Source organism: Acanthaster planci, linkage group LG07 (genome assembly GCF_054643075.1).
Source record: "Acanthaster planci isolate LZ-2023a linkage group LG07, COTS_SCS, whole genome shotgun sequence".
NCBI classification, from domain to species: domain Eukaryota; kingdom Metazoa; phylum Echinodermata; class Asteroidea; order Valvatida; family Acanthasteridae; genus Acanthaster; species Acanthaster planci.
The window spans coordinates 12084473-12106514 of NC_141783.1; the positions used below are offsets into that span (position 1 = coordinate 12084473).

At 42.4% G+C, this 22042-nt stretch overlaps 1 protein-coding gene across 4 annotated transcripts; it reads right to left on the bottom strand.

Moving 5' to 3' along the window:
- Positions 1–2144: 2144 nt before the first annotated feature.
- On the bottom strand, positions 2145–21707 carry LOC110981813 (uncharacterized). Of its 4 annotated transcripts, none has more exons than XM_087139290.1 (10): positions 21552–21707; positions 20808–21421; positions 8719–8852; positions 8261–8309; positions 7804–7903; positions 7145–7259; positions 6777–6840; positions 6398–6567; positions 5689–5840; positions 2145–5271 (listed from the first exon to the last, which is right to left on the bottom strand). In XM_087139290.1, exons 2-10 carry the CDS (start codon positions 20884–20886, stop codon positions 5151–5153), a joined length of 984 nt encoding a protein of 327 aa, XP_086995416.1. In that variant the 5' UTR covers positions 20887–21421; positions 21552–21707; the 3' UTR covers positions 2145–5150. The 4 variants fall into 4 exon arrangements, with proteins under 4 accessions (XP_086995416.1, XP_086995415.1, XP_022095447.2 ...); XM_087139289.1 differs by having other exon boundaries at positions 8719–8960; positions 21552–21704; XM_022239755.2 differs by lacking the exons at positions 20808–21421; positions 21552–21707 and adding exons at positions 11289–12709; positions 13857–14570 and having other exon boundaries at positions 8719–8960.
- Positions 21708–22042: the final 335 nt, after the last annotated feature.

Consider the following 22042-nt stretch of genomic DNA (forward strand, 5'->3'; position numbering starts at 1 on the left):
CAAGTATTGGCTGGGTTTACTTTTTCCGTATTATTTTGCCGGAGTAGCCCAGCAAAATAGTTTTTAAGGAACTGCTTGCCCTGAGGGCCCTCGAAGATGATCAGGATACTGTAGCTAACCTTAATCGAAAAACTGCAAAGAATTGCCAATGACCAGTGTGACTTATCCACTTTTTACTCGTCGATTTCCAACTCTGTCAAATCGGTAGCGATGTTTACACCATCTCACCTGCTCCGCCAGAGGGGAAAAAGCTCGCCAAACTTGTCGCAGACAACATGAAGGACCGATACAGGTGCCACGTAACTCGTTTGTAATTTGCCGCGAGATAAAAAAAAAAGAAATAGGCAAGATACCAGAATTGAATCATGTTGATTCCGTTGGAAACAGTTCAAGCCTCGATCGAGACCAGAAACTCCTGCAAATTAAATTTTCACCGCGTAAGAAACTGAAGTGATGGAATCATTCCTTTAAGTATTAGGGATAAGGAAAACAGGCACGGTGCAATTTCCTTTTGATAAGGATGCCGTCGTGTTTAATAGGCCCTTTCATTCTAGTTTTATTTTCTAGGTGCACGAAGGCTGGTCTGTTATTTGCCGTATAGCCGTAGGCAAGAACGTGCATAATGTCTACTGAGCTCTTGCAAACGTACGGCCAATTTGGCCATTATCCACACAGCACGACATGCCGCGACAACGCAGAGAGAAAAACATGCTAGGACATGCGTCAAAACTGCGTAACTCTCGTAACTTTGAACGAGTGATAAGCCAAGCCGTACTCTTTGCTGTGTGGCATTAGGAGAAATAAAACAGCCAATAAACAGATTTTACGATCAAAATTTAAACAAGCCTTTGGCAAGATCAGCTGAAGTATTCCACGAACCTTTCTGTAACAGTCACTCATGTGCAGAATTGATTTCAAACCTAGACGTTCGCCAGATACCTGCAGATGACATCCTGGGTATCCCGTACCAAAAAAAATGTCAAAAAATTCGCCCAAAGGAGGATTCGCATCAGGGCAGCGTTCCTTTCTTCAAACCAAAGTAAGAAAAAAAAACAGGAATGCTTTTTCTGTGTTGATACGTTATACCACTGTTTACCGTTACTGCATGCGGTAACGGTGTATGTACACAACGGTGAACCGTATAGATGTTCCCTTTGTCGAGGCCAACTCTTCAATCAGATCGGTCAATTTCTGGCAAAAATCCTGCTCGCACGGGTCTCTCAAGCGTAAAATACACCTGCCCCTTATCAAGGCAATTCTCTACAAAATTTTCACGCGTATTTGGAGATGTCGGCGGAATCGGGCTGGTGTTTTTTCCGCACGCATTCTTCACCAATTTCAAAAAAAGATAACGTCTCAAGAGGAGTCAGTCTATTTATTCGTGTTCTTTCATTACCATGAGGTAGAGGCTAGCCGATGATAAAATCTTTGGAAGTGGATTTTTTTCTCTCCTGTATGGCAAGGACAGCAACTCACGGGTCTAAATGTTTTCTTTTTTTAAACTCCTTTTTTTTTAATCTCAGCTTCTCGGTAAGTTCAGATTTTTTTTTAACTGTCCAACATTGCATTGCAGAAGGATATTTTTTGTTTTTCAACCAACTGTTAACGTTTTTCTAATCTGATAATGTTGGATGAGCAATTTGTATTTGCATGCGGGATTTCATAAGTCGTGTGGCTCATTTCTCGATAATTCTCTAGCACACTGTTGGACATTTCAGTGCATGGGGTGGCTAAGGAAAACTAGGCCAAAATCGCTGAGGGGCCCGTAATAAGGGCACGTTTGCATTCAAGTCTGCTGGCAGCATGATGACAGGGGACGCAGCACGCGCCCCCTGCGTCACCCGAAGACGATTTAGGCTTCTGACCAACACCAAGGAAACAATGACGCAGAATCGCGACTGAACAACCGGACAGGCTTGAGCATAAATTGAAAAGGACCAACAATATCAAGTTGCCAGTCCTCCATCAAAATAGGTCTCCCCTCCATAAAAAGGAACGGTTGATGAGCGAGGACTTAAATATGGACCAAATAATACACACACAGAAATAATTGCGACCAGATTTTTTTCCAAGGCGCGACAACACTTACTTTCGTTTTGTTGTCTCGCATATAAAATTGGCCTTCTAAAAAGAATTTGTGCCGGTTTTAATTTCTGTTTTTATCCTCTTTAATTTTCATTCATTCATTTTTAAAGCTGAGTTTGTTCATTTCGCATAGCTGCTTACCTTATGCACGAAAACATCTGCATAAAGTGGAGTATACTTTGTAGTCGTTATATTTTATAAAACGCGATTTCCTTTCAAGAGGTCGATCAACAACGAACGATTCTAACGCTTTCCAAACTTTTCATCAAAACTGACTTTTTATAATGACCAGTCACGCATACATGAAGACGTTATATAGGTGTGTTTTTTTAAAGTTCATATTTGCAAAATCCTTTTCCTGCTTTCCGGACTTCAACAAGTGAAATGCAAAAAAAAAATTAATCTGATTTTGCAGTGTCATTTCTTACTACACTTTGAAATCCAGAAAAAACTTTGTTCTGAGGATACGAAGCGTATCTATTTTCAGTCTTTAAAATGCATGGTTTTACTTATCTCTGTCAAACTGCAAAATTTGATAGTTTCTACAATTTTAATGCATCTTCCAATGATTACTTTACACACGTTGAAGTATGAAAACTCGAAATATTTTGTCGTGTTGGGCGTAAGGCGCCTTTCCATATGCGCGTCAACACTTGCCTCAAACGTTTCGTATCCGTCAAAATCACTCCCAAGGCGATTTTGACGGCCAAACGCAACGTAGGCTACACGTGTGTGATTTGAATGGAGTCTACATGTATTTGTGTGTCCGTGGAAGTGAAACCCACGAACGCATCGTGTACGCAACGCACCCCAAAAACGTACATAATATATAGAAAGGCGCCTTGATATGTCTTCGATAATTATTAGAAAGTTTGGAAGGATTTAGAACAGTCAGTCACACACGCTGATATGAGACCACAAAATAGAGAAGCACTGTTCATAAATGGACCATAAACAAAAGATTAATCTAACCATGAAGGGCAGCAAACAGCGTAGGTTTAAGTTCTTAAGGAGGCTAAGATTATCGGCAAGTCATGGGAACTGGTGCAGAAAGTGACGCGCGGCGTTTTAAGACAGCCACTTCTCTCAGCACGGAAAGACTGCTGATCCGCCGGTGAGAAAAATCAAGCTGGGGAGATCTTTTCACCTCACCCTTTGCGATCTGTCTGGCGTGTCTCTCCTGATCTGTAAAGTATGGGGCGATTAAGCGTTCAAACGGGTGACAAATACGAAGGGACGAAGAGTACAGATGCACCTGTCACGAGCTCCGTTCCATTAGATCAATCACTTACAGTCTCACGATGAACAGGGGACAAATAATACGAGATGCTGAATTGAACCTAATGTAAGTTTTTCTCTGTTTTCTTCAGGAAAAGAGGACAAGTTCGGGCGCCATTTCCTCTCCTCTCAGACCTTCTGCCCCGGGCAAAGTGCTACCTAAAAAGCCCAGCAAGAGAAATAAAGTATCTCGAGTGAAAGCTGCATACTAAACACCTTTAAACAGAAGATACAGACAGCATCAACAATTGAACAAGCCAGCAGCCCTGCGCAATTAGCTTGTCGATAAGTGCATGATGAAATAACAGGTGTCATCTTTACGCTGCTGCGTACGCTGCATGCTCAATATCTGTTACTCTGGAAATTCTACTCCATGAGTTTGTACTGGGACTGAGAGAGTCTACTTCATGACCAAAAGTTCATGACGGAGTTTAAGTCAGAAGCGAAACCATTATCCCAACCTCTACCCATTCAATAAAAACAGAATGTAACTAATACCAGTATCTTTCTGTCCCCATTTAGTAATCGAAAGCTGGACTAAATAAAATTAATTTCTAAATACTTTGTGCGATTTTGTATCAAATGGTTAATATTAGTCCAAAGTTATAGCCTTGTCTCAAACAGCATGTTTTGCTTCACTGAGTTATTCAGTTTCGAGGGAAATAGTGGGTTTGCGACATTATGTACACTGTTAGGCCTAAGCAGTTGAATACAATCTTGCTATCAGTTTGTAAATAATGTTTTAGAAGGTAAACATGGCCTATCTAATTGCTAAACATCAATGTCCAATAGCTAAACACTCTCCATTCACGTTTTGAATACGTTCAGTATTTGAATTTAGCCAAAAGCTGAATTGCGATCAAATTGCATTCAACTTAATGACACATACAGAACATGTCTGAAAACTGGTACCAAGAGCGTATAAAGAAGTGCACAATTTTCCAGTGACGTGCCCAATTGCCAAGCCAATCGTGAATGCAAGGCCACAACCTAAATACACAAACGTTACACTGACATTAAAAAAACCCTGTAAATTCGCCCAGGATGATTTGTGTGTTACCTCGACTGTCGGCGCCAATTTGACTTGGGACACCAATTTAACAACCGTGGAGGCTCCAGCCTCAGGTCCGCCAGTCAATCTGCTCTTGACGAGAGCTTGAATTCACGGGGTTCACGAGAAGTTCACTCATAATCATCGGCGGGGAGAACAACAGGATCGCGAGTCGGCGTTAAATCCCGGCCCTTATTTATGACGCAATTCTCCCAAATCGATTAGGGAATTTATACCAGTTCGCGTTTCCCCTCGAGCCATTTAACTTGTTTTCAAAGGTCGGTGGCTGCTTTCGGTGGCTGATGACGTATCTCATTTGAATTGTAGAATCAAATTTACGACAAACAGAAACGACCACGCTGAAGGTGAGCACAAGCACCAAAGCAACGTGCGTCTTATCGGAGGGGCTACAGCAATATGGGTAAGAGCATTGTGTACGTCTTCCGACATTAACATTCACGGAATCAGTCTATGGAGGACTGAACCTGACATATTGCTCTGCCATGTAAAAATCGCTGCTGTGAATGGAAGTGTGAATTGAATTATTTATAATAGAAAGCAATACAATAAATAATAATAAAAAAAACAACATCTAACTTAATTAAAAGACAAAGTAATTAATTAATCCTTCAATGTTTTGCGACAAAGTACCTTTACAAAAGATTCAGAACATAAGCCTGGAGTAGTTTACATCTTACAAGGAAGGTTGCACGACATGAAATGCTCCATGTGCTAACTATGACACGTTGCCAAGGTAACGAATGAAAAAGCCCATCGCTGTACCACCAGCAAACATGGCTGGAACAGTGACTGCTGAGAGCGCCATCATGAGCCCAAACCCAGACAAGCCGTGTCCACTGTTGAGAGAAAATCGGTTTCAGTTAGTTGCCTAGTAATTAACAAAATTACATAATTAATGTCCCATATAAAAAAAAACCGGCTAAAAGGCTCAAGTTACTCATCTGGAAACACCACAACACGCCTATACTCCAGCTGTTGCGATACCTAAAGGTAAAGACTTAATTAATTGACGTATCCATATCTGAGACCACAAACTATCGGCATGGTTTATGTTTCTCCAATATTCAGGTGGAAGGGAAGAACGTAGTCCTTGGCACTTGGCTGTAATAATTTTTGTTGAAAATGATTTGAAATTTTAAAAAAAATCGAAGTGAAGTGATGTAAAGCATCCAAGTCTGATTTGAAAGATCACCGACGATTTTCAAGACATATTTTGATACGGAGAGGAACGCGAGAGCAATACCATTCAGTACCTTGTACATCCCCCAGCCATTCGGGCTCCGTAAAGCATCAGAACTCCACCCACGAAGGCGGCGGTAGGCGTTATGCCGCCTGCCGCACCCAAGGAACTGGAGGAGGCTGCCGATATGCATGCCCCGCCCACTGCTCCCATCACAAACAGCACCTGCATCCCAATACACGGTGTATTCATAGGTGTGAGGGAGTGAAAATGAAATTCATGAAAATCGGAAATGCAAATCACAACGACTTTTTTCAAATGTTGCTTCTTGCAATTAATATAACCTTTTCTGCTGCTGTGTTTTCAATGTGTCAATTTTATAAAGAGGTAAATCACAACGGAGTGGAATTAAAGTTTTCCTGGCTATTTCTGAAGAAGAAAAACAATTTATACAGGCCTTTATGGAATCATCCCAAAGAAAATAAGAAAATAAGAAAGATTGTTGTGGGAATTTCGTATTTTATATTCAATCAATATTTCCAGACTTTAAAAGAAACAGGTAACCTTTGCTCAAAAATGGTTAGGATTTGCCCGACCTTGACCAATATATTTTTAATATCATCTTTTAGCATTAACCAATTCCTCAAAACGTTTAGCCAAACTGGTTGATTTAAAACAAGAGATAATTTCACCCCAAAGTGGATGTCAGACTCGTGCTAGCAAAACACCTTTTACCACCTTGTGATAATTTTACAAAAATTGTCGCATGATAAGCACCGTACCTGCCACCAGTTATCAATGCCCCGTTTGTACTGTGTCAAATACGGCATCTTTTCCTCCAGCGTCCTGCTGACACAAAGCTGCGACAGCATTGTGCAGTAACTCTGGCTTCCGCCTACGGTGTCCCCCACCGTAAATATCACGGGAACTTGTAACAGCCCGATCAGAATGCCTGCAATTACATCAAATTCATGATCGCGAGTGGGTCAAAGGGTTTGGCCAAATACAAGATGAAAAAAATCAAGAGAAGACATTGCAACACACAAAAACAAAATGTAGATAATATTGCTACCTTAACTAATCTAACGTTAACAGCAAAGTAGTTTGGGTCGGTTTTGATCTAGGCAATTTCCCCAACAGCTCACTGATCGTTTATACTACCTGACATGTAAGGTGGCCATGCCCGTACAGCTAACAGTGATTCCCCCGGTCCGGCATTCCAACCCTAAAATAAAAAATATGTATCATTAAGATCAGAATGATCAGGTCCTGAATGTCATCCCAAGACGATACGCGATTTAAACTTGTCATCAGGCCCAGAAATTCAATCGTGTCAACGATCGAAAATGTAATTCGTTTTGTCGACAATTCCCGGGTCAAAATGGCCCCTTGAGAAAAAAATTGTTGCCAGGTAGACCAGCGAATGATATTTATGGATGTCTTTATACAAACACGCGGAATTGGTCTCACAAATCCCGAGGCAGTGTTGGATGAAGTAAACGTTTATATAGGCCTAAATTTATTTTTACCTCATACTGAGTTTGCCACGGAAACAACGATTCAAAGATGAAGACAACGGATGACGTCAGAGTTGCCGTGGTGACACCCAACAGAGGATATGGGATACCGAGATAGTGATCCACTCTGAAGATTGAAGGGAATCGGAGACGGAGAGAGAGAATTAAATCAACAACAGCGAAACGACAAGACTACAGTTATTACCAGACGTGAAATGAAATCAGTGATGAACTGAACGGGCAAACCATTTAATTAATGGTTTAAAGCTGGTCTATGAGGGGGTTGCATTCTTTAAATAAGGGGGAGAAACATGAATTTCATACCAAAATATACTACGTGGTAAATTGGGGCTGTATTCTCTGAAGATTTTGGTTTAACCACCACAGTCCCAATTTCAACCTGATTTTACCCGAATTTCAACCTGAATTCAACCCTGGTTTTACAGGGGGCTAGGTGGCCCTTAAACTTTCGTCTGGTCCCCTCCCCATGCAATGTGAACAAGCAGTAGCGAAAGTTAAAAGGTGACGTCACGTGCGAAGGGTCTAGCCCCCCCCCCATGGCTCTAGAGCTGCGCCTGCCTGAACCTCAAAGCTTCCTCCTTAATAATTAAAAAAAAAACTCGATATTCTTCGAAAGATATCGGAATGGGGCATTGTAACAGCTGACTTACGTTTGAGGTTTGCGGAGCGACGAGGCAAAGAGGTTCCTGACTGAAGACTCGGTCAATGCATACAACAGCACTCCAGCAAAACAGCCCAACAGAGTGTAACCTGAAAGGGACATATCAGGTCCAAAAGAAAAAAAAAACCAAACGACTACTGACGACAAGTTGTGCAATTGGTCACGTTTAACATGCTTCCATTTGAAAGTCGAAAAGGTCCATGGCGATCGTCCCCTCCCCCTCCCCGCCAAACAAAAATACTGCAAGACAACACTGTGCATAATTCAAAGGGATAACTTTCTGAATGTGGATTTTTCGTAAGATACAATCACAATATTTTACCTATTGAAAATCGCTGTTCAACTCATATCAAGAGCAGGTACTTCTGCGTGAGCACATCTAGCTGGTCCGTATGTTCTTCATATGTACTTTTTTGAAGTAAATTAATTAAAGGCTTTATACAAACCTGCGTTAGGCACCGAGGCTCCAATTTGAGCGAGGACTATGCCTGGACACTACCAAGAGAACAAGAAGAGTTCATGTTTCAGTAATCGAAATGTGACTGCAAAAGGATTTGTCTCATAAAATTTACAAATGTACGATAAAGTCGATGCGCGTTACAACTTCTCCGTGAAACTGTTTGAACTTGTTTTAATGGAGAAGTTGGTGGCGCGTTAAAAAGGCCTACAAAGTGGGTGGAACTTGTAAACAAAAGGGCTAGCAATATGAGTCGCTACTAGAAATCTTAATTCGGTGAAAAGCTCTTCAAATCTTTTCCAATGATGTCTGCAAATAGAAGAAAATTACGGAACTGTCATTTTCTCGAACTTTCCAGAACGTTTGTGGTTTTCCAAGTTGAGCAACACCCCTCAAGGAAAATTCGTTCATCCTCCGATAAAACAACTTTCCTACACGCAAACTCACCGAAGCACAGAGAGCCATTCCCGCGCCCAAGACCACCCCGCCGCTGACCGACATGAGCGCCCCCTTGCGAGTAAGACAGGCCAGGTAACCCTGACGGATTTGAAGGAAGTACTTCCGCGTTGGCGGTAAGGCGGCTAAAAGACAGAAGCAGATGATGCTGGTTGTCAGAGCGGAGAGGAAAGTCTTGAGCATAATGAATCTGGAATAGACAAACTGGTCTCGGATGGTTGCTGGCTCGAACACTGTGGGGAAAGTAACGGACATGTTACAGAGAACATCTTGGTGTGGATCGGCCAGTAATTACAATTTTTCAATAAGCACCAAATTTGCTTACAGAAGAAATATACTATTCAAAAAAAAGTTAAGGACCACTTTCTTCTTAATCTGTATTTTTCCCCAAGCTATGAGTGGGGTTTAGTTCTGTCATTTTTGGTTTGTCTAGATGGTGTTCTCATTTGAATAAAAAATTTGAAAAATGTTTCAAAACATCAAATGCACATTTTCGGTAGTAAAATATCTCATATAAAAGTATACACGAAATAAAAAGTGGTCCTTAACTGTTTGAGTAGTGTAATATATATTAATAAAAGCAGTAAGCTTCATACGATGCTGCACCTCCTTGACAAAATTTCATGACAGGTGCAAAAGTTGCAAGGATGGTGTAGTTGACTATGATTGATTTCTTTTTTTCACTCCAACGAGGGACCTGAGAATCATTGCGCAAGTTTGAAAGGGCCAACGAGCTACCCAGACTTTTTTTTAAGATTTGAGATCAGTGGCGACCCTTGGCAATAGGCCTAAGAAAGTGGCTAAAAACAGCTCCAAGTCCACATTGAACTGGTCTAGAACAGGCACGTTCCGGTAGGGCCGCAGTATCCAGCGTAGATCATATCAACAGCGCCCTCTGGTGGTACAAGTGTGAATTGGGCGACATGATGGCCGAGTTCGGGCGGCTTGTTCTCGTATGTTCACGAACCGCTTGATTTGTTGTTCGTTAGTCGGCCGCACGAACACCGGGAACGTACAATCGGTTACTGCTGGTTGTTGCGTGCATCATGGTGGCATCCATGTACGTTCTTTCAGAGTAAACTTTGGAAAGCTGGGCTGAATTCTATTCTATTTAAAAAGGAACATTTATTTCTTTGCTATGGAAAATGAGTATTGTTAACTTTGTAAAATTTCCGATTGTCTCCAGCTTTGTGAGCCATCTCGATATTTTTTTGCGGCTGTTCAAAAATCAAAATCTCACGAGGTTTTCCGTGTGTTCCTGTAAAACCCTGATGAGGATGTGGTGTGTGATCCTGTTCCAGGAACAGTGTTCTTGAGCCGTGTTCCTGCTGTTCGAGCGCGAGAATAAGAAACCCATGTCAAGAACAGGCCGCCCGAACTCGACCCTGACGACATAAGTGTTAAGTTCCCGTATGTAGCCTTATCCAGTTCTACATAACATCGACTGGTTTTCCTTTGTGGGAAAGTCAGTTCTGAAGTGGAAAGTACATTTACTGATATTGTGGACCAGTTGATACAGACATAGTAGTCATGCCCTGTCAATTAACATTAAACCACAGGGAAAGAATAAGCTGAGCTATCTATTACCAGAGTTGTAATGACTCGAGTCAAAGACTCGACTCGAGTCCCGACTCTAGTCACAATTTTTGGCGACTTGACTTAAGTGGAAAATGACTCAACTCGAGTCTTTGCTACCAAATGACTCGACTCGACTCGCTCATGGAGACTCAACTCGAGTACAAGCTTATAAGACTCGAGTCTCAAAAAAAGTAAAAGCAAAATTTTAGTTGGCTAGATACCTGTCACCCTAATTTATTTTCAGTATGTCTCAATGAAAATAAAAATACCAAAAAAATGACTTACATGTAGTTGTGTTTTTATTGCATTCTGTCCAAACAATTATGACTCAAATTCACTCCAGCTCGGTACTTAACTACAAAAAGTGATTCGATTCGACTCAACTTATTTATCTAACGACTCGACTCGAGTCACTATGTTAAACTTTAATTTAAGCGATATTGAATGAAGGAAGTGCAAAATTAGCCAGGAAAATCTATGCAAATAAAACAAGCTTGACCCCTCTGAAAATTTGGTTCTGGGTGCCTCCTTGTTAGGCTCTTGAGTTTGGTTCATAGGTTGAAACCATTTCAGCAATAGTAGACATTAAAATGTTGCTGCAACATCTATAAAGAGAAATGCATGACTAGAGTGATGACCACTGGCAAACTGAATCTAATGTAGAGTGTAAGGCATGCATGAAGATACACGTACTGCCTTAGGCCTCAAAGGCGAAAACAAAACCTAGTTATTTTACACAAAAGGAACAGAACGTGGAACTTTTTTATGCGCCTATAAATGCCAACTTTATTAGTAAATGATTTACTGATGCTTTAACCCTAACTACACCAAGTCCAAAAGCACTCCGTGTGACTTACACTAGAGTTAGGGCTACAATTGACCCATCTACGGTATACATGTAAATGGGCAGTTGTGAATGTAACAAGGCTGGTTATGGTTCTTTCAAGTAGAAGGCTTTTCTTAATTTTCTTTAAAAGGCGCACCTGCCTGAATTTTTAGAGCCCTCTGAATCGTTATTCCCACTGCAATAAGTTTCTGATCCATCCCCCTTCTGCCGTCAATCTGCAGCCCAAATGGCACCCCTCCAGCCCTGGATAACCCCCCTGGAATGACCAACGAGGGGTGATCGCAGACGTTGGCGAAGTCGCTGTTGGAGGTGACCGTGAGAATCAGAGACTCTCCCGCCTCCCTGCCTGGGACGGGGTCCGAATCGAGGATGTCCAACCTCTGTGGTGCTATCTTGGTAGCGGGCATCAGGATGCAGTCCACCCTCTGATCTTGGAAGTATTCTTGCAAGTTCCTGAGGAGGTCATCTCTGGCTTTGAGGGCTCGGCCGTACTCCTCTTCGCTGGGCGGGTTTCTCAGAGCGTCTTGGAAGATGGATCTGACGCGAGGACAGGCTATCACGTCAACGATGGCTTCTGGGCTGACGTCGTGCTTGTGGAGCTGGAGCCATTCCTCCAGGCGCAAGACGGCTTCCTTCTTGTTCGTCAAGAATTTATACTTTCGTTGAAATTCTCCCACACCGGGAATTTCCCCATCTGCAACAATGGTAAAACCTTGATCCCGCAGAACCTCGAGACACTCAGTGGCATACGTCTGAACCTCAGGATCAAGATCTTCCCAGAAGTGAGATTTTGGCACACCAATTCTGATCTCGGAAGGGGCTAGATCTCGATAAACCTCTTCTCCGGTCATCACAGAATCAAGAATTGCTATGTCCTTCGCACTGCGTACAAGGGGCCCCACTGAATCCTTGAGGTGGGTAAACTTGACTCCGAAGTCAGCCGGCCAACGCCCGATAGAGGGGCGCAACCCAAAGATCCCGTTGAAGGAGGCGGGAACACGAATCGACCCACCAGTGTCCGTGCCGAGAGCGACCGGGACAATGTCGGCACCGACGGCCCCACCACTTCCCCCGCTGCTGCCGCCGCAGGAGAAATCGTAATTGAAGAAGTTGTGGCAGGCGCCAGTGTAGAGGTTTGCGGAGGTTATCCCGCACGCCATCTCATGCATGTTGGTTCGGCCAGCATTGATGGCCCCGGCTGCGAGAAGTCGCCTCACCACCTCGGCGGTCCTCTTGGCCCTTCTCCCTGCCAGGCCCGAGGTGCCAGCTCCGGTCACCTCTCCTTCGATGTCAATGTTATCCTTCACCGCAATCGGGATGCCTTCAAGATGCCGATGGGTCTTGCGCCTGTATCGGGCATCCGCCTCCTTGGCATCATCCATCATCCGGTCGGTGTCCATGGAGATGAAGTAATTGAAGGCCTTCAGTTCTGTCGCTCTCCGGATGACTCTGTTCATGTAGTCCTCGCATGTCAAGCTACCATCCTTGAACTTCTCCAGGATTTCATTGATGGTAAGGCGATACAGTGAGAGTGTTTGGACTTCAACTGAGTCCAGCCTGTAAAACCACACAATGAATGATACTTTGATTCCAAGCATACTGACACAGGTGAAAAAAGATTGTTTATGTGAAAAGAAAAACAAGAAAAGGAAAAAATTGTTTATCCACACCGTATATTATAGCCATGTCACGTTGCGGCCCTCAACAGGGTTGAACCATGGACTTTGTTTCAACGATCCCCATTCGTTTTTGTTTTTTGTTTGTTTTTGTTTTTTTCAAATGGCCTTGGCTTGTTTCTATCAGCGACAATATTCGTGCAGCCAGTGATTTCAGGGATTGTAGTTTCGACTGTCGGGGTATTCTGTAATTAATCCTTATTATTTTAACAAAGCATGCAGTAACCAATGTTAAAATCTTGAACATATTCTAAGAGGATGATCATGATAATAGCGAATAATAGTAGTTTAGCTGAGAGATAATGGGGACCGATGTTCAGCACTTCCAGTTACTGTCGCATTATTTTCCCCAGTTGAATAAGGTCACCCAATAAGCCATTATTTGCGAGTTATATTTGAATAAAATCTTGGACACTGTGTTATCTGATAAACGTAACAACTCGAATTCCCAAGACTAAAGACACTGTTGCTATACCTCGTGATTCGGGGCAAGCTTTTCCATAGCGACCACCGTCTCTGGAATGGACTGGTTCCTTTGTGCTTTTCTTATCCATTGAGAACAGTGTATTTTGCAAGGCGTCTCTTAAGTAACTAAGCAAAACTTGCCCCAAATCAAGAGGTGTAGCAACAGTGTTTTTAGTCTGGAGAATTCAAATTATGTTCACGTGAATTCAAACAACTCGGTGCACTAGATTTTATTCAAATCTAAATTGCAAATATACCCAGCAAGATATGGGACGGAGGAGTAATCCCCCCATGTCCAATCCCTATTGTTACCCAACATATCCCCCCCCCCATGTCTGTAAAGATTTCCTTAGATTCCGATCACACAATGACCAACTCAAAGGTGGGTGGGGTGCTCTCCGTCCCATATCTTGCGTCATAAGCTCGCAAATGGCTCAGTTACCTATACGAGTTATGATGTCGCTCCATTTGCAGCTGCCACCATACTAAATTATTAGCCAGTCAGCACGGCAGTTTACTTTTATGCCAAATAAGCGAGGCAAAGAATCCGAATTCGATCTTACCTTGAAACTCGCTCCATCATGGGCCGTGGCTTCAAAGTCCCGTGCGTCCAACGAGACGAAATATAATAAGACTCTTGCGAGTTTAATTTGAATAAACTCTGGCACACGGAATTCTTTAAGCTTTGAATTCTCCCTACTACAACCACTGTTGCTACACCTCGTGATTCGGGGTAAGGACGTTTTGCTTTGTTACATCAGAGGCCGCCTTGCAACAATACACTGTTCTCAATAAATCCAAGGGCGCAAAGGAACCAGTCCATTCCGGAGATAGTGGTCGCTATTCAAAAACTTCCCCAAATCATGAGGTATAGCAATAGTGGTCTTAGTACGGCGAATTCAAATTGTTATGTTCACGTGAATTTAATTTAAAGAACACTGTGTACCAGAATTTATTCAAATTTAATTCCCAAAAGGCTTATCCACTGTTAAGTTGTTGGCTAATTCTGTTGACCATTCATCATCTTTATCAGCCGCACTTGCTTGGGAACTGGTGACCAGTGTTTGCACGTAACACTCATCAGCAAAGGACAAGTTTGAGCGACGACAATATATATAGTTGACCTTAGTTTGCCATCTGGTTGACCATTTGGCACCAGGCCGCAGGTCAAGGTCACATCCCTGGTTATCAATAGCCCATTTTCATTTATCAGTATGGTGGGAACCGTTCAAATGAAAATAAGTATACAAGATTTCAATGACCATTGCAGTCAACGGTAAAATGTAAGTAACCATAGGATTAAAGAAATAATAAATAAATAAAAATAAGCAAACTAGGCTCGTTCGAGTGTATGTAACAGAAAAGAGTCTGAAAGTTGACCCCTGATGGCACGCCCCCGGAACCTTTGAATAGGAAAAATACCGTGCAAAGATTTTAGAATTCGCAATATTTTTTCGTTCAGTTACTTCTTTAAAAATTTAACTCAGAAAAGGGGCTTTGGAAAATATTTACTAGTATATCAACTTATAAAAACTGAAAAATCACCTGACCTAAAACAGAAATATCCTGCCAAAAATTGACCCTTAACTTCTGAAAATCTAGAATACATGAAGAACAGTGCAATGCAGCAGTCTCGTACACAGATGAATATATACGGTTTGACATTTTATGGTAGTCCGTCGGTAAAAACCGAAATAAAAACAGATCAAGTATTTAACACATTTTTATAATTTATAAGTAGTAAAATTAAAGCAATATTCTACTTGAATTACGAAAGGTTCTAATCTTTTATCTAATCTTTGCTGACAACAACTGAGTGATGTGAACTCAACGAAATCTGGAACCCATCGACTGCAAGTAGGTAAATCTTTGCAACGTTGTACAATCTCGTTTTCACGTGTGCACGGGCAGTAAAAACAAACGTGCATGAACATGTAGACCTAGGTGCGATATCGCCGGAAGTGAAAGGTCGTTAATAAAATTCGTTTTTTACTTACATCCATGTGACTTTTCCTATATATTACTTGAGGAAGACAAAGGTAAAATTCCGACATGAGTGTTTCATGGGGTGGTTTCAGTAAGGAATTATTCTTCCAAAAATTATCGAACGTGATAGGACGACCCAACGTAAAATCCCCATAGGAGGACCGCGCGAGGGTTCCGGAAGCTCGCTACGTGACCTTTTACTTTCAGGCTCTACTGCGCATTTGCATTGTTACAATTGACAAGTAACTGACCTCTGGTACGGTTGAACTGTAGTTCAGGCCCGAACTTACTCATCGTGAGTCAAATAATAATTATCGTAGCAAAGCCTCTCATCCATAGCTCTATAAAATGTAGTCCGACTCTACGAATATTCGCCTTTTTAAACACTTGGACATGCATCTCAGTCAATAGTAGAGTCCAAGTTCCTTCCATCATACGTTTGCTTCCATGAATTCATTTTATAAAATAGTTTATGCGTTTTCATACCCCCGAATCAAAATACTCCGAATTCACATCCAAAACGGTCCTGAAACTGTCTAATGCGCCCGGCTAAGGATTACGTGAGAACGGGTGGGTGGGTGGGTGGTTTGGTGGGTGGGTGGCTGGTCAGTCGGTCGGTTGGTTGAACATAGGACTAGACAAGCAAATGATATACATGATGTAGCACACCACCAGTGGAGACCATGTGTGTCTCTCCCACTTTCTGGCGCCCGGTGATCTGGCACACCTAGCCAGATCGCCCGGTTAAAATCGTTCGAATAAAATCTTTGAGTCTTTCGCTCTTTCTTCCTTTGTTTTCCGTATTACAAGTATCCCACGACTGTTTTACTAAGCTGTTTAAGATATGAACTTGTAACTTGGAACACGTATCGATCCTGATCCCTAGTGGTGCATATTACCCTAACGTCACCATGACGACATAAGTTTTCTAATTACACACAATTAAAGTTAGGTTTTTTTCTCAAAAAAAACTCTACCGTGAGATTCCCCATCTTGCTTTTTGCGGCAAGTGATATGGTAAATTAGGTATCATTACTGCCGAGAACATCCATTTCCGTGACCCCTGCCGCTTCTAGTCGAAACTGAAAGAGCCGTGTAATTTGAAGCCAGTAATACATACTGATACGAACTTGCATTCAATGGTTTGACTCCAGCAGGATAGAAGTGCACAAAACTTGTAATGGTGACGCCATGGAATACTCGAACGCCCTCTCGCAACAAGTTGAAAAGACAAACACGCATTTCCTTCGATGTTTTTTTTGTGGCGAAGTTTTCTGTAATCGAATGACCTTTCATGCAGACAACGCACGTGTGACTTTCAGGCTGATGAATCTATCGGAAGTTACAATGAAAATACCTTTCAATTTTCAAAAAATCGCTAAAGATTCGAGCATGAGAATTTCGACCTTGAATTGCCCTTTAATGATAGAATAAATATTGATATTTAGCAAAGCGGTGGGTCTGCCGTATAGTTAATGTAGTGTTTTTGTTTATCCTGAGGTAGTACTGCAGGAATAGGTCATGACACCTTGGTAGGGTTGACTTGACTGGTTAATTTATTCACTGATCCGCACTCTTTCTCGTATAAGAAGAAAACCTACAATGTGACAAAATACATGATTGCAACCTATTAATATTCAGTATTGTAAATCCCTAACAATTGAATGAATGTGACACAATATTACATGTCATTCTGGCACCCTGACATGATACCTATGCCTGTATAGACATAATAAGTACATGTAACGTTACATTTAAGTTTGTCGACATGTCGTGGGCCCACACAGACCCTTAAGAGTGTGTCGTTTCCCTTTTTCAAGGCCACAATAGATCGCTTAATTAACTCAACATAATCTAGCTTACCAACCGATCCTCCCCCTCGATCCAACAACTTATATTTTTGAAGAATAAACTAGGATCCGGGTGATTTGACGTCCGCTGAAAATATAAACGTCTACATATCGCTAGGTTTTGGCGGCAAGTCCAGACGCAAACTAGTCCCGGCAGTAAAACTTTACAGTATTACTACACATACGCCCGTACAGAATTGTCATTCTCCTTAATTTTTGAGTAACAGTCTTAATAAAGATATTGAGCACTTTAATCATATTACTTCTAATTATATTGGAGGTTTACAATCGAAATATAATCAAATTACAACTAAATGTCCCAGAACTTATCCCCTATCACGACCCTAAAAATTAGTATCATGTCGCCCTATTATCAGGGCACCGTTAAAGTTAAAGCACGCCCTCTGTTGGCGGACAAAATCATTCAATAACTATCTTACGGTGGATTTTTATAGTCCAGTCCACCACATTAATTCGGTTGCTCCGCGGATCCGCCAAGTATTAAAAGAGACAATCGGTAACAGGTGTTCGCAGCAATCTGCAGACATAGTGTACACAAGACATGAACTTTGGATGGCTTCAAAAATTACGTGTCTTGTATCTGCAACTAGACTTGAAATCAAGTCGGTAATTGACTCTCTCGCGACTTTCCCCCTTAGAAGATCCTTAGAAGAGCGAGTGCCCCATGGCGAGCTATTTTTAAACTACAAGCTTGCAGCTGCAAAAGGTCGATCGTGGACAAAACAGACTACATTCTCGTTATTAATCAAACTAATGCTCTCCAGATGTACTTCACTGGTAACTCCATATGCTGCAAGGTATGAGACGGAGAGAACCCCCCCTCCTACTTTGTGTTGTTCATTGTCTCGCAGGAATCTGGGGAATTCCTTTCAGACATCTTGGGGGGATGTGTTAAGTAACAATAGTCTGGAATGTGTATAGGGATTAGACATGTTGGGGGGTACCCCTCGGTCTCATTTCTTGCTGGGTATAGGTAAGTCTCTACCAGTGGCATAACTACGGTGCGAGGGACACATGCGCACGCCCCATCCCTCCCCAGCGAATCTCTTTGCTCCTGCAGGGTGTCCCAACTCCTCAGTTGAAATTCTGAAATGTCTATAAAATTAAAACCTCTGAACGAGCCCAACATTATTTGGCCTCTGTGCACTCCTGGCACTTCGAGGATGTCACGCCAGTTATGTCGTTGCCATCTCCCCTTGATACAAAGCCTGTCATCTTGTAAAAATCAAGATATTAGCAAGCATTCCCCGTACAGAGGAAACTTGGGAACAAGATGAATTTCGAAAAAAAGAGGTCATTTCAAGGGTTCCTATTTATTCCTTTGGTAAGTTACAGTAAAAGAACGATAAAATTTTCCACGAAAAACGACGATAGCTAGCCATTGCGGTGCAGCTAACGACAAACGCTTAATGACCCAATTTGTACGTGTCCGTACTCGTATCTGCAAGACACAACAGGTACCCGGGTACGTATAAGGTTGTAAAAATTATTTAGTTTCGGCATAACTCGCACGTCCATACTTGATGATGCACGCAGCAACGTAGCAACATTGGTGGCTGATTTCTTCAAAAACAAAATTTATTCAACCCAAATTTAACTCACAGGGATTGCTATCCAAACAAACGCTACTTTAAGCGTCGTGCAAGTAAGATCTTTTTATTTTTAGGAATGCAATTTGGTACCAATGCGGTGTGCAAAACCGAAACTTCATTATGTACCGGTTCCACCAAGTAGCTTCCATACGTCTTCCGCGGGGCTTCTCCGCATATATTACATGTACGTACAACACAGCCTTACGTGATGACGTCATCAGCGAAAAAAAATGCAAACGTCATACGCGGGCGCATTTCTATTTGCCGAAACTGTCTATATTAGGCCAAAAAAAGTCTCCGGTTTCTGGTCAGCGCGCGTGTCGTCGTAGACCGGTGCGTCGGCAAAATTTAATTAAAAAAAACTATTTTGTATAAAACGATGTCCAGAAGCTGCCAAATCTGCTTGATTGACTGGAATCCAGCTACTGCGTAATTTTGCGTTTTTTAAATGGGGTACGATTGAGTAATATGTTCTCCAACTTGAAAAAAGCGAGTCCCCGTACAACTCATGCAGCTTTTTAGTTTTGGTAGGTTGGCCGAGGATTGAAAAGCGATCAAGGTAGCGGCCTTGGGGTGGGGGGCACCGTGTTAACTTGGGCGTTGTGGTTTCCTGCTGTTCTTCCGCCGCTGGTTGTCATTCAGGACCTGCATGCTCATGCATGCGGTTTTACGTTGGCATTCCTGACTGGCAGGTTGGCTAACGTGAAATGTAGAATTTGGAAATTGTGTGTACGCCACAGAAATGGCAAGCAACATAGTTTGTTGCAAATCTCGATTTTTTGGAAATCTTTATGACGCCTAGAAATTGCACTAACGTGTCAATCGGGGTATCCAGATTTCAAACCATGGCCACGTTTCCTCATTTCATACCTGGGCACATCTGTTGTCAATCTCTTGACTTAGTTTTTGAATTTTAATAAATTTAATTCCTTACTCTTGTGATTGATGCCGATCTCCTCTAGCACGCTCAGTAGCTTACGCACTAGGTAGGACTGATCACGTTCGTGGTGGCATTGATTATTGCGTGTGGTACTGGTGCTGGCAAGCTAGCTCGACAGTGCGCTGTGCTTTTTGTTTTTCATTTGAGCTACACCACCCGCCCGCTTGCATCAAAATGAGGGAAGACACACCCACCCTTATGAACAAAGTGCCAACAGCAGCTTGATGCAGTTTTGAGTTGTTGAGGGTCACCTCAGGTGCGGAATGTTGGCGTATAAATTCACACTGGCTGACCTCCTTTCGCCCCCATCCCTGCTAATTTTGGGTGGTGTAACTCACTGAGACACACAGAGCACAGCGCACCGCCTTATTTTTGGTTGTATGGTTGTAGTGGATGTTTTCAAAACATCTCGAAAGCGTTTTACATTTTCATTTGCCGTAGGCCCTAGCCTTACAATGATCATTAGTTTGTTTGCCTTGCGCATGAGCACCGGGCCCCGTTACGGTGTTGCGCATGCTTATGGAGGCCCTAATATAACGGGATTAAGGTTTGTATACACGAATACAACACATTCCACAACGCTTTCCTTTTACTGCTGGGGTGTCCTTGGTTAGAATAAACGATGGAATCTCGATAGAGAAGGAAAAATAGAGTTTCTTTGACCTTTGACCTAGTGTTATTGAGGACGCCCTAACTGTTAGTTCCAAATCATTCGATTCGATGGGTTAGATAGGGCTGAAAAATCTTCACAATGAGTCAAAATTACTGTACTCGAGGCATTCCACTGCAGGACAGCTTTTTAAATTCATTTTGTTATCATAAATGTTTTACCCGATCTCAAATACCAGCTTCAACTGCTAATTTATTTTGGAGTAAAGTGCAACACAGGAGTAGGCCTATAGGGAAGTTCCAATTATGCGTGACATGGGTAGCAAGAGCCTGTCGCAAACTGTAAGTTGAATTCTGGGCAAAGTAACTTATCATTGCCTACAACATGATAAACATGTGGGCCTACAACAGTGTAGTTGTTAAAGTGAAATAGCAACACACAATATGCTGCCCAGAAGTCACATATGCAGTCGATCATGCTGTAGTGTAACTATGAGAAGGAAAATATTCACTCACCTCGGCTTTTTTCCACCGCCAAGCCGAACGTCATGCCAGCCAGAAGGCTCACGGCTAGTTGTAAGACGCCACTCGCCATTGTGCCGAAGATTTCTCCGAAGGAATCACAAGCAGAGGGATCGTGGAACGGGACAAAAACAAACCAATTGCGTAAACAGGTCTAAACTCCTCCGTCGAAATGGACGAACAAACAACACGAGTAACCGAGATGTACAACTTCCTAATGATGTGATGTGACGACACACGACTCGGCCGCCAAGCCAAAAACGTTTTTCGCTCAGGTGCTCAGTGTCGGTGAAGATTATGCATACGTGCGAAATGAGCTTGTGCGCGCACGCCAGCATCAAGAATCATGACGTTGCCAGATATGAAACATTGAATTACTAGCCACGCATCACTGGCTTGGAGGTGTGTTGCGATGGAAACATGGTCGATGCATGGGCCCCAAGGTCAATCACACAAAAACCATACCGGGCCCGTCTGCAAGGTGTAATGTTGAAAGCAATGGTGGGAAGTACACAATGCGTGGTTCATCTCATCCAGTCCAATTGTCCTCTTGTCAAACGTTCTCTTCCTGTGTTCGATCTGGTACATGCTCACTGCAGCAAACAGCCCTATTTTAATTAATAAGATAAATTAAAGCATTTTTGTCAATATTTTGATCAAAGTGCTATGCAGCCTTTTCTTATTTCTCAAGCCTATTTTTGAATTTTTTTTTTGTGAAGGCAAAATGGCACACCTCACCTGCTTAAGGGGAATAGGTGTGTAACTTAAATACCGTTGTTTGGATCCAAGGAACTTCTTCAAGTACATACACGACAATTAATGGTGGTCCTCATGACGCACCAAGCCGGCGGTTGCTCAGCTGAAATCACAAATCCGCTTTCAGTTTATCCATTTATAGATCTTAGCTCGCAAAGCTGCCTGACGTTTCCGGACGTCGAGTGCTCCATTGAATACTCCACCGCGGCTGACTTTTGTAGATCTTTTCTGCATGAACATTCAATTGCCGCGTTTAATCCCATGAAGGGTGATTCATCAATCGCAGGCGCCGACACAGGGGGGGGTAACATTTTTCCGTAAGGATATCCTGTGAAAAAGGGATCGTCTTCATCATGACATCTGAATAACCCATCGACCAGCATGAAAGGCTGGTGGTGTTACCACGACACAACTTTCATCCACATCCACATTCATACATACCCGCAAATTAAGAAAACCAAAATGACCCATTC